Source organism: Propithecus coquereli, unplaced genomic scaffold (genome assembly GCF_000956105.1).
Source record: "Propithecus coquereli isolate 6110/MARCELLA unplaced genomic scaffold, Pcoq_1.0 Scaffold210, whole genome shotgun sequence".
Classification (NCBI taxonomy): domain Eukaryota; kingdom Metazoa; phylum Chordata; class Mammalia; order Primates; family Indriidae; genus Propithecus; species Propithecus coquereli.
Genome location: NW_012146079.1, coordinates 5,632,577 through 5,645,816, shown reverse-complemented (window position 1 = coordinate 5,645,816; position 13,240 = coordinate 5,632,577). Strand labels below are relative to the sequence as shown.

The window sequence follows — 13,240 nt, the reverse complement described above, 5'->3', positions numbered from 1 at the left end:
TTTTAGTTGTCCAGCTAATTTCTTTCTATTTTTAGTAGAGACGGGTTTTCGCTCTTGCTCAGGCTGGTCTCAAACTCCTGAGCTCAAATGATCTACCTGCCTCGGCCTCACAGAGTGCTAGGATTACAGGCATGAGCCACTGCACCCAGCCCCCGAAAACTTCTTTTATGACACTAAAGAGCCTGTATTTTTAAAAAATAATGTGAGTTTTTTTCCATCAAAGTAATGCCACCACCAAAATTTGGGAAACAAAGAATAAATAAGTGATCCTTGAAACTCTTTTTTTTTTTTTTTTTTTTTTTTTTGAGACAGGAGTCTTACTCTGTCACCCCAGCTAGAGTGCAGTGGCGTCATCGTAGCTCACTGCAACCTCAAACTCCTGGGCTCAAGTGATCCTCCTGCCTCAGCCTCCCAGTCCAAGTAGCTGGGACTACAGGTTTGCTCCACCACACCTGCTAATTTTTCTATTTTTTGTAGAGACAGGGTCTTGATCTTGCTATTGCTCTCAGGCTGATCTGGAGCTCCTGAGCTTAAACGATCCTCCCACCTTGGCCTCCCAGAGGGCTAGGATTACAGGCATGAGCCACCCCACCCAGCATGAAACTCTTAATAGCTACAAAATGTACAAATTATGCATCTATCCATAGGATACAGTTACCAGACTTCAGCTCAGAGCTGTAAGGCTGTAAGATCTTCTTTCAAACTTGTGTGGAAGTTCAAAAGTTGTTATAACTGGGTAATAGTTTTTACCAAGTTGCTTTGGGCAGATGGTATCGTTTTACTAGCATATGAAAAATAATCACTTAATCCTAGAGAGAGTTTATTACCATTTTAAGACATTGCAAGGCATGGTAGCTTTTGACTGAGTAAGGGCCTCTTTTAGAACCTTGCTGTTCACAGAGATTAGTTTTTCTATTAAGTAAATGTGACCAAGAAGAGATCATACCAATATTTTCCATCTGTTAAGTTCTTTTCAATTACCACCACAAGAAAGATGGGACTGTTAGGGGACAGAGGAGCCTGCTGAGGAAGTCATTATTTTGCCTTTGATTGGTGTCATTGAGTTTTGCTCAACTAATTTCTCATTCCTTTGTTTTCTGCTATTAATATCTTCTAACATTTAAACACATTGTCCATGTGATAGGATAACAGCACGTCGGAATAAATACCCAGTGATCACGTCTCAGTGCAGTACTCTTATTTTTTGTGTTGACGATGTTGCATTCACCATTGCTTCTTCGTCTTCTACCCTGACTTACTCACATGTGCCATAGACATGGGCGTGAGTGTATATAATACAAACTGCCCCATCATTACTCCTCGTGTCTTTTCTTCCCATTCTTTTTTCTGTTTTTTATGAAACATTTATGTTTTGTCACTAAAAAGATAAGCAGCCCATTTGTTCACACCTGATTTGCAAATATTGTTTGTACATTAGATTGAGTACATGTAGAGAGACCTTGAAACTAGCTTACAAATCCCCAAAGACGATCCCTTTTCTGGACTCTTGCATTCTGCTTTGTTTTCTGTCCTTGCCCAAATTCTTTATGTTCCTACATTTTCAACATTGTGAGCATGATTTAAGAAATGTGCAGCATGGGGTGCAATAGTCGAGTCATGCACATCAAAGACTGTACCTTGTGTCTCTTCCCATCAGGTAAAATTATGCATCAACATTAGTTTTACATACAAATAGATGTATATGTATACAACTAAATATATGTACATGTATATATGTGTATGTGTACAGATGGCTAGGTACAGTATACTAAAAACATTTATTTATTTTTTCCCCCTTCCCAAAGTAGCAGCTTAGATAACAATCTCAGAATTAAATCCAAGAGTGTGTCTGTGTGACCTCCTAGGCGGAGCCCCTAAGACTCGTTGGTGTGGATGGGTTTGCTTACTTTCCCCCATACTTATTTTCTCTTTGCTCCCATAGATAAACATCATTCAGGGAATCGTGGCAGAAATCAACATCAAGACTGGGGAATCTGAATGTCGCTATTATAAAGAGCGGCTTCTTTACTTGGAAGAAGGCCAGAAAGACTCCCTGATCGACAGCTCACGAGTCTTGTGTTGTCATGGTGAACTGAAAAACAATCGGGGTGTGGTAAGTGGTTATTCTCCTTGAGCGGTCTCATCCTGGGCTGCCTCCAACCCTAATCCATTTAATGCTGAGCCTCCTCTTACTATTCCTTTCCTATCTAGAGTAATGCTCTTTCAAACAAAAATTGCTTTTCCAGTGTTGTCAGTCAGTGATCCAGTATGACATCACAAGATTATATATAATATAATGTATTGCCTAAATTGGAGAAGGACTGCATATGATAACTGTCTGAAATACAAGATCTTCAAGTAGGGTTATACTGAATAAGTGGATGGGAGTTTTAAAATGAGAATTGAGGGAGGAAATTTCAAGAATGCCATAATTTCTCAGAAGAAGGTGGGCCTGATTTTAGTCAAAGGATTAAAAATCTTTACAATGTGTGTTTTAAATTTCTGTCTTCTACCTATTCTCACACATGATTAACCTTGCCCAAGTATAGATAAAATTATGCTGCCGAGCCTCAGATTTCTGGGATTGCTTATGATAGAATGTAAAAGAAGCTGGGTGAGAAAACAATGTTAAAATCAACAGATGAATGAAAGAAGCTAGGAACCATGACAAATTAATTAAATATTTTGGAACATCTTAGTATGATTTTATACAAGGTTAAAACCAAGTCTAGAACTCAGCCTGCCAATACTCTCAGACTACTTTCTTCTCTTATATGTCAGAATACAGGAAAGGAAAACAGTATTAGGAAGATGAGTCAGGCTACAGATACTATCTCTATTCCTTTATATTCCAGAGCTTTAATTCCTTGATTTACTCCTTCCTCAGAATACCAGAGTAAGACAACTTAACAAAAAGCAAGTTGAATACATTCCCATTTGCCAGGCAAGTGGCAATTTCTATTTTTGTGAACTGGGACTAAATGAACAGAGTGTAGAATTGTAACTTAATAAAACTCAAAACTTACCTTGCATATATTTCATATATGACAATATGTTTATCAAATATAAAGAGCAAATAGCTCATTGACTTATATGGGAGAAATATATGACTACAATTAGTATTACCTTTAATACAGTCAAGCCAAGCGTTTTTTGACTCAACTGAAAAGAAAAAAATGACCTGAACGGAGTAGGAAGTTGCTGTAAGCTTGGGGTGACAGTCTCTGGATCTGGTCCACTGGGATCGAGGGAACAGATCAGGGAGAGAAATGGGAAAATCCAAGCTGCTGAGCTCCGTTTGCCCCTCACCCAGTTTGTTACCTAGAGGATGAGGCTGGGCCTAATATGGGCTAATCATGGACAGTCCAGGATTGGATATGTGGGGTTAAGGGAAAAGATGAGAGTAGAAGAAGAAGTAATTTCCACAGCAGAAGGGGATCTTGGTATCTGTTTTACTGCTTTCTTAATACCTCATATGAGAGTGCCTAACCCAAGAGACCACTTATCAAAGTGGTCTCAATTTCTTATAAAATTAACTCAAACTCTTCTTTATCTGTCCTAAAGAATGCTATGCATAACCATTTATCACCACATTTCCCTATTCTCCCAAAGACTGAGAACCCTAAAAAGTCACTCTTATTAATCAGAGAGTAATCTATTCATTCTTACTAAGAGGAGAGTGCAGTGATAAATAATGGTGAAAATCACTGAACGAAATATTTTCTAAGGTACTTTTCTCCTTTAAAAGTCTATGATTCCACATGTAGATAAGCCCAAATGCCTACATCCTTACAGAAGCAGAGTGTGTTGAAAAAATACTCTGCTCTGCCTGATTGCCTCCTCTCATTTTCCAAGGGGGAAGGAAGTGTCTGGTATTACATGCACTCCTCCTCTTCTGTCAAAGCTACTCTTACACACAGAGGATTGACTGAACAGTGTGACTTAAAATGAAAGCATCCTGATCTAAATATCTTCCTGTACTGCCAAAATCCCAGCAGTCATGTGAATTTTGAATTAACAGGCAAAACATGCTGAGGAAAAATTAAGGGTGGAAGAGTGTTATGTGTACTGTTTCAAGTGAAGGAATTATGGTTTTAACAGGCCTGTGTGGGTAGCTAAAAGTAGAAGGAGAACACCAAAAGCTAATTTTAAAGAGGATGGGCAGGGATGGTAAATCTCTGACAAATAGGAGGGCACAGTGAGAACTGGGCTCTTGAGGGCAGAGAGAGATGATCAAGGATGTGGACACCAAAGGAAACTTGATTTCTGCAATTTTGCTTAATACTAGCATTAGTCCCTCCTATACCTACAGTTCTAGCTGCAATTCAAATTTTAGGTCTTCAATGTAATCTTTTCTACAGCAATGAGATAGAAAACAAAAAACAATAACCAGAAGCCTGTGTACTATGCGTTAGCGCCTACTTACTACAGAGGGCTGTCACGTATTACAAGCATCATGCACAATACAACTAGATTTGCCACAGAGAACAATCAAGATTTGATTTGTCCCTTAAGGATCCAAATGCTTAACAGAAAGGGAGCTACAGAAGAACTTGAGTTTTATAAGTTTTGAATACCTTGGATGCTGAACTCAAGCATGGTAAAGATTGAATACCGCTGTTCGAAACGTCATTCCACTACAACTTTGAGGATAAGATAAATGAGGATAACTCTGGGAGGGGTCACAGTTACAAACTATAAAGAGAAACAGGTTTTGCCATAAAATACAAATTAAGAATATAAAATATTTTCAAAATGTGAGCTTACTGCTGGCCTTCACCCGACTGACAAAAATCATTTTCCAATGGTTATGTGATTTAACAATTGCGAAAGAAAGCAGAGTGGTTCATACTGGTGGTGGGTGGAAGGCTGAGTGATGAAGAAAGCATTTAAGTGAAATGGAATTGATGGACAAGAAAGGAAGCTAAAGGGAATACAGAATGGGAGGGAACCAGCTTATTAAGAATAAGGAAATAATAACCAGTATTAGTGAGGGCATTATATACATTGTTTCTTTAAAGCTTCAAACCTTACGAGATTAGTTCTATTATATTATTCTTATTTGTCAGATGAGCAAACCAGGGCATAGATAGGTTAGATAACTTCCTCAAATCATACACCTAGAAAGTGGTACAGGCAGGATTTGAGCCTGCTTATACGCTTAACCTATAAATCAGGAGGAGGAAGCTTAGAATGCAAATAAATGGGAGATCACGCCTTTTAAGAGCTGGAGTATGAATCATAAAGATTATTCGGCAGCTTTTGTGAACTCAATTCCTTTTTACTTTATAGTAGGAGTTCCTTTGTACTGCTATAAAATTTAGTCGTATGTTTGATTTGAGCTTATGCTGCATAATGGTGGGTGAAGGATGAGAAAGTATACTCCCAGAGGGAAATAGCTGTGACTTGGGCGCTCAGGCATGACAGCCAGGTGGCGCCAGCAGCGAGTGCCTGTGAGACCTGCATGAGGTGTGCGTTCCTGTAGGGTTTTCTGCTGAGAAGAGTTTATTTATTTGCCAAAATACATACTGCTCCTAGTTTTATAGTCAAAGATTTTTTTTTGTGTGGGAGAAAAGGGGATGGAGAGAAGAAGAGTCAGTCAGAAAGAAAATGAAAATTGTTTTCTAGTGGAAAGAACCAAAATAATTTATTCAAACTTCCTTCCTGTTCTTTCTGAAGTAAATGATATCTGTACAGAAATACTATATTGAGTATTTTAATATACTGAATAGCAGATTATAACATGCAATACCACTGTACGTCAGGAAAGTTCTCTTTTAATCACACCATAGAATTAACCAGAATAGTTTTTTGTCTCGGGAATAAAAAAGTTTCCATTTAGAATGAAAATGTGCATACACTTTGATATAAATAATTCAAACACTAAAAATCACTTTTTTGTTCAATAATTTTAAAACATTCAAATCAAGAGGTTCCTTTAGTGGAAATTATGCTGACTACTCTTTTGAACATTCTAAGTATTCTAACAAAACATAAAAAATAAAACATTTAAAGAATTTCCACTGGTTTTAAAAACAGTTCTATGTGCAACATTTGCATTTGAACCCATTTTATTCCCCATTTCCACAAAGACTAAATGTTCAACAGGGCAACAAAATGCTTTATGACAAGGATTACTGTGGCATTCAACATGGAATAGAGGGAATGTATATGCCAGGCAGTAACATAAAGAGAATGAATGATACACATTTAATAGGAACTTCTAAATTATTAAATTTGTAGAATTAATTCAGGAGAGAAAATGATAATGCAGTCAATTTATTGTGCACATACCACATGTTAGCTAAAATCACTTTTCACATTAGAAGAAAAATTCTGTCAGCATTAAAAATTGATTTGTACTCTATTATTGTTACAATAAAAGTTAATGAAGAATTTAATAAAAAAGTCACGTTTTCTGATTATATAGCCAGAGGTTTATTTGTAACCAACATGAAATTAAACAGTAAAGTGCTGAAAAGAAAAGGGTAAAGTAAAATAGAAATCACCATGAAAAATAAAAATGAGCAATTATTTATACATATAGTGACAATAATTAAATAAACATTCCAGTCTTTAGAATTCTTGCAAAGAATGGAAATCAGAGATTCTCCGATGGCCAAAGCATTTTTCAAGTATATTTTTACTTTATTATGTTTAATAATCATAAAGCCTTCGTTATATTTAAGATAAGAAAAAAGCATATTTTGGCCCACAGGTAAATTTTCAAGTGTGATTATTTCTAAAACTGACTGCATTACTAGGCAAATTCTTCAAATCAATTCACTGATCTCTTTTACTGAAGGATGCATTGGTTTGAAAATCAAAGACTTACGTCATCCAAAAAATCAATCAGTGAAGATGAAGAAGAAGAAAAGGAATCCTATTTAACGAATACAGCAATAAAAAAACAGAAAATATGGATGAAGCAATTTAATAAGAACAAATAATAAATCAAAATTTTATAAAACAATTAAAAGGCAAATGACATTAATTCAAATAAATAAATGAGAAAAGCAGTCACTGTCATTGTTTTGAAGAAACTTAGAGATTCATTAATCACTTTTTAAAGAGTGATTCTTTTTCATTTTCCTAAAGAAATGTAATATAATTCATATACTGTGCCTAAAATGTAATACAATGAAGCTCATGACAAATCATTAATAATCGAATTAAATATAAGCACTTGAGAAGCTAACAACTAAAAGTAAGCAACAGAATCTCTACTTCTAAGTCTTCCCACTAGAATGTAAGTTCTCTGAAGGAGGGACTTTTTCTATTTTGGTCGCTTCTGTATCTCTAGCCCTTGGAATAGTGCCGCCTTGCATACAGATATATGATTATTATTTGCTGAATAAAGATATAACCACCAACTTAAATTTTCTGAAAGTATACTTTATAACATGAAACTGATTTTTTTTCAGCAAAGAATTTAAATAGTGAGGAATGACCAGTATTTCATTATCATAGAATCTGCCTAACATAGTCTATGTAATACTTTTAACAAAAAGCATTCCTTATTGTATACGTTCCCAAAAAATGAATTGATTTGGATGGAGAACCAGCAACAATACCCTACTGTGAGCTCCAACATTTTCTCTTGTTTTTTATTGTGGCTCTATACTTTGGAGAAGAAGAAAGATATCAAAATTATTTCAAAAGTTGGGATTGTTCTGCTCTTACTGTGTCTTAGGGAAGATGAAACTGCTGTTAAATCTTACAATGACTCATGTTTAGACATTTGGAAGATGTTTTGTTAAATACAAACATATAGTCTCCATAAGAATGCAGAACATAGTCCCTTCCTAACATGTTTTTGTTTATGTAAGATTCTAGGTCTCCCACGTGGGATGCAATAAAACTTTTATTTTAAGAGAATTTTAAATCACAAAGTGAATTTTAAATTGACCACAAAGGATATGTGAAGAGTTTAATACTTACTTCAAATTGATCCAGAGCATCGGTAGGCGTATTCAAAAATGCCAAGAAAGAATGCTGTGAGTCTTGGTGCTCTATACCTAGAAGACAGCAGCAACTTATTTTTAAACTACAACAATTAAAACTAATTTTCATGGATAGCCTTTCCTGTCTGAATCCATTAAAAGCTGTTCACAAACTACTGTATTTCAAAGCTGATCACTATTATTAACTTTACATATTTAAAAAACTAAAATACACTAGTGTTTCCCAGAATATCACTTAATAGTTCAATTATATCATTTTGCATGAAATACTTGCTTCTAGAGGTACTTGAGTTACTGAGTTTCTTTCTTTTTCCATATAATACATCATTAAAAAACACATTAAATCTTTTAGTACATTTGAGAGAATTTAAAAAGTAGAACATAAAAAATCCTGTTTATGTCTGATTTTCCAAGCTAATATAACACCAAACGAGGTTTCTGTTTTGAAATACTCTTATCAGCATAAAGTTTGCACTGACTAATGTAAATAATCTTTTATAAGAAAATAATGCAGTGATAAAAAAATGTACTTAATTATAAAAACACTTTGTCAATCTGATTTCAGGAATTGTTTTATTGGCAGGATGAAGGATCCAAGCCCCAGTTTTCTCGGATGAATTTATAAAAATTCGTACATATCTCTGGGCTACGGTATTAACTTTAAATGCATAATTTTTAAGATAGTTCTTAAAACATACAAATGATGATAAATACTAGGGAGGAAAAAGCAGAAAACAACCAATCACACATTTTTGACTTCCATATCCTTAGGAATTGACATCAACTGATTTTGTGTGCTTTTCCTATTATTTGCTCATAATATAACATAGCTATGAGATAAGGCAATGTGTTCAGAAATTCATTCAGTCAACCAACACTTATTGAGAGTCTACTATGTGCCAGATACTGTTTTAAACACTGGGGAAGTAACAGTAATAAAGCATTAAAAATAATCCTTGCCCTCATAATATAAATGCCATATCCTATTACTTAAGTAGTATAGCATATTATAGCATACAATAAAATTTTATTCTCCAATATTCGAAATCCTAAATAAAAAAGCTATGTTTAACATGCCTTCATAAAGCAATTGGATAAACTTAAGTCTCTTTTTTTCAAGTTTAGGTCTATTCTAAAACAATGCAGTCAAGGTCACCTGCTGTGCAAGTCATACTCTACAGTGGTCTCTTCCCTATTAAATTGCCTTTAGGGCCACAAGTTGTCTTATGTATTCTTTTTCTTCTCCTCACTAAATAATGTATCTCCCATCTACTCTTTATGAATTAAAACCTAGCTTGATTTTCATTTTAGCAAGATGGCTTGTGCTCCTAATTTGAGTTCACTTTTTCTGGTTTCCTTCTTTTGCTTGTTCATTAAGAAATTCAATCCACTAAAATTTATCGAACACCAACTTTTTTCAGGTTAGTCCTTTACGTGATTTCTCTCTGTCCTTCACAATTTTACAAGCAGATGCAGAGCAGGGCTGGGAAATGACAGGAAAGCACTTAAGCCTAATAATGTAAAGCCCAATAACTAGTTCAGTATTCAGTGATAGCATTTGTCAGAAAAATGAATTTTGAATAACTGCATATAAGATACCCCTTTATTTAAAAAATAGCATTCTAAATTTATTTTTATTACATCTTCACACTTTTAATACCCACATTATGGAAAGAAAGTTTAAGAAGTTCATGTAATAGAGCTATCAAGCACTCTGAGTTAGTGTTCACATTAGTGGAAAAATGCTCAAGTAAAGTTTTCAAGAAAATGGTAATAAATCCTAAGAAATCCCATAGAGTAAGAAATTCAAGTATCAAACTGGAAGAAGACACTGAAATGTCAAAATAATTCTTCCTTACCAAATTGTTCTATTAATGGTGAGTTAGATTAATCTTTAGTTATTTCATACAGTTTCCTCAACTACCCTGGGAGCGAATCCCCTCCAAGATTTTTGTACATTCTATGCACATAAAAAGTGCTTAAAAAAAAAAAAAAAATCCCTGTTCAAGTACCCTCACCAAATTCTGAATGTTAACATGTTAACACACGTTGCCATTGTCAGAGTGATTGCCTCATACCGTAACATTTGAGAATATTATAAAGTATATTATAAAATAAGAAAATTTTTTCCAGTTAGAAAAACGTCATTCATGTAATAGTCCATGTCACTGAAAAAACAGTCAAATTTATGATAAAGTGACTTCTCTGTTACTATAAAATTAAACAATGTATATTAAGTAAAACAACGTAACTCAGAGACCAGTCAACCAAATATGTGTGTATGTGAATGCATGATACACACACACACACACACATATTCATACATGAATGCCAGAATTGCTATGTGGATAATTCTCCCACCTACACAATAAGGTGATTCTTATGTAATAAGACGTATTCATAACAGAACAATAAGTCCCAGTTGATACAAACACACATTCCCATACCCTTTTCAGATCTAAGCTCTTCAGTGTCCTTTATCAGTTGTTCGATTTCTGATAGTAGTTCCAAGTTCTTCTTCTCTGAATCTTTTAGTTTACTTAAGTAAGAAGAAAAAAGAAAAAATGTCATTAACTTTTACTGTGGTTAGTGAGCCATCTTGTATGTAGCTGGACTTCATTTGGTTTAAACATCAGTCATACTAAATTAGAGGACTACAAACAACTGCAGGAAGGACAGATACAGCCTGTCACCTACTTGTATATAAATATAGTTTTACTAGAACACAGCCAGGTTCATTCAATTATGACTACTGACTGTAGCTGCTTTTGTACTATAATAATAGCAAACTTGAGTAGTTGTGATGAAGGCTGTAATGGCCCTCAAAGCCTAAAATATTTACTATCTAGCCCTTTATAGAAAAAATTTGCTGATCCTGAGCTAAATTATTAAATTAAAAAATGCTATAAAGTTAGAGGTTAGTTTTAGACTTCTATTAGACTTCGTTCATAGGCAACCATGAAAGTGGAGCATATACATGAGTAAGTTTATAATTTTTCAATTTGACTTGTATCCCTGATTTATGTATCAATGCGTAAACTCATATGTCCTGGGCTAAGGAGAAAAGATCATACTTATTCCAAATTACAACACAGAGAATGATATTCAGTAGCTCTTCATGCTGAGATGAATTCGTATTCTCCAGGAAAAGCTCTGTCCATTTTCAATGCTGCACAAGCACATTTAAGTAAAGCGTATTTAATTTCTGTCTTTATTATTTATAACAAAAGTTTATAAACAAAAAATTTACGTGTAACTTCTATCTGAATAATTTTTGACAAATGTAGAAATTATTCTAGTAGGATATTATTCAATCTTACCATTCTGTTATGATGTTAGATGCTTTAACCTTATTAAGCTCTTCTTGGATGGCCTGTTTGGCTCTTATTTCTGCATCTAGAGCTGACTGCAACTCCAGTCTAGCTGACATATCCAGTTTTGCAAAACGACGCATTTTCCAGGGCATATCCTATGAAATAATATGACTGTGTTTTTAGCTCCATCCTATTTGAACATTTAAATTTAGTAACCCAAGTGAATTTGGAAGCTACTTATAAGCACTATCTTTCTCTAATTATAGAATAAAATAAAAACATTACTTGTGAAAATGTATTATTTTTCATTAAACTCAGAAATAATTATAAATACAGACAAATGAGGTTTTATTAGTTATTTCCAATAATGGCTATCCACATAAAGTACAGTTAAGCAGCTATGTGTTATGTTTTCCTAAACTGAAAAAGACCTAACTACCTGATTTCTCATGAAAAATAGTGGGCTAAAGCATAGACAAATGGACACAAATATTAGTATTTATTATAGTGTTTTTAGAGCCTTCTTTTTTCTAATATGACAAGCCTCCATGCAAAATGATAGAGCTTACTGTTGCTCGTGTACCCAAGCTGGAATTTCTTAATGCTTCCAATTCTTCAGTCATTTTAGAAGCTAAGGCCTGAAGATACCCTCGTGCATCCTTTTCATCACTGACCCTAGAATATATACAAAAGTAAAACAGAAAAACTTCAGTGTGATATATATTATCTTAAAGCTTCATAGAGAAATAAGTGATATAAATTTGAAGACATTCTTAAATAATTTATTTCAAAGGGTCTACCATAGTCCTATTACCTATCAACAGCTGGGAAGTTTACTGAACTGTTCAGTTATATATAAATTAGAGCTGGTGATGTGTAGGAAAGTCTGAGTTACTCATATCTAATAAAGTAGTAAAACTTCACCCTTGAACCACAGAATTAACTCTTTAAATCTAACATTTAACACACATGCATACACATGTGAGGCTTTCTAAAGAATACCATGATTTCTCATTAATTGGATTTTGGCATTTCATCTTATAAAAACACAACACACCCTTCTTAAAACTGAAATATACCAAATTTAGAATGTTTAAGTTTAAAGTAGGATATTTTGCAAATATTAGGATGTATTGTAATTAAGCCCTTCTGTTTTCTAAAATGATCAATAAAATAATAAGAGAAAAGATTAGAGTCTACTGAAAACTAATTTCTACTTACTATCTTAAGGCTATCTAGCTGATAAACTTACTATGATTTTAGATAGAAAAGTTTTCCAATTATATTTAATAAGACAAATTAAATTCTACATTTTGGAATTTCTCAAGAAAAAGTTTGCATTTGTTATATCTCCTCCAAAATAACAGGGAATGGTGGTGGTGGTGGGGAGCCCAGCACATAAAAATCTATAAAAGAAAGTCCTATCTCCAGAAGAATAAAAACCATTGGTATATAGACATCCATGCTGCGCAGAGAAAAAAAAAATGGAGTTGAAATTTGCGATGCTCTGAAATGTATTCTAATACACTTTTGGGAAGACATTTTGTCTTTGTATAAGATGGTTGTTTTCACAGATAAAATTCAGGTCATTGAAGCTATGAGGAAAGTATATCTCAGGTAAATTGATACGTATCCATGATGAATACAGCAGACATGTTTAAATCTTAACCCTTGCTTTAGCATCTTACAGAATTTAAACTTCTTGAGGAGTCAAATTGATATCTATCTATCTATCTTAAAGAGGCCCTTTAAAAGGGGTTTCGTACTCTATGTTCTCCTGTAGGAGGTTTTTTAGAACATATGCAAAAGAATCTAAAAAGAGACGCAATAAAACCATTGTAAAAAGTTGCCCACTCCAGTGAAAGTTACATATTTTAGGCTCTACGTACATGTACATATTTTTATTGCCTTTTAAAGAAAAATGGCTTTAGAAATTATTTTAAGAAAGTTTGTGCAGTGAGA

General features: G+C 34.1%; 1 protein-coding gene across 1 annotated transcript in view; it reads right to left on the bottom strand.

The window, feature by feature from the left end:
* Positions 1-13,240, bottom strand: part of CDC42BPA (CDC42 binding protein kinase alpha (DMPK-like)) — a 245,435-nt gene that overhangs the window by 76,634 nt on the left and 155,561 nt on the right. The window contains exons 18-21 of the mRNA XM_012644402.1: positions 11,848-11,953; positions 11,285-11,433; positions 10,412-10,503; positions 7,942-8,018 (exon numbers count right to left, since the gene is read on the bottom strand). Of these exons, the coding sequence (XP_012499856.1) occupies positions 7,942-8,018; positions 10,412-10,503; positions 11,285-11,433; positions 11,848-11,953 (424 nt within the window). The remainder of the gene's footprint in view (positions 1-7,941; positions 8,019-10,411; positions 10,504-11,284; positions 11,434-11,847; positions 11,954-13,240) is intronic.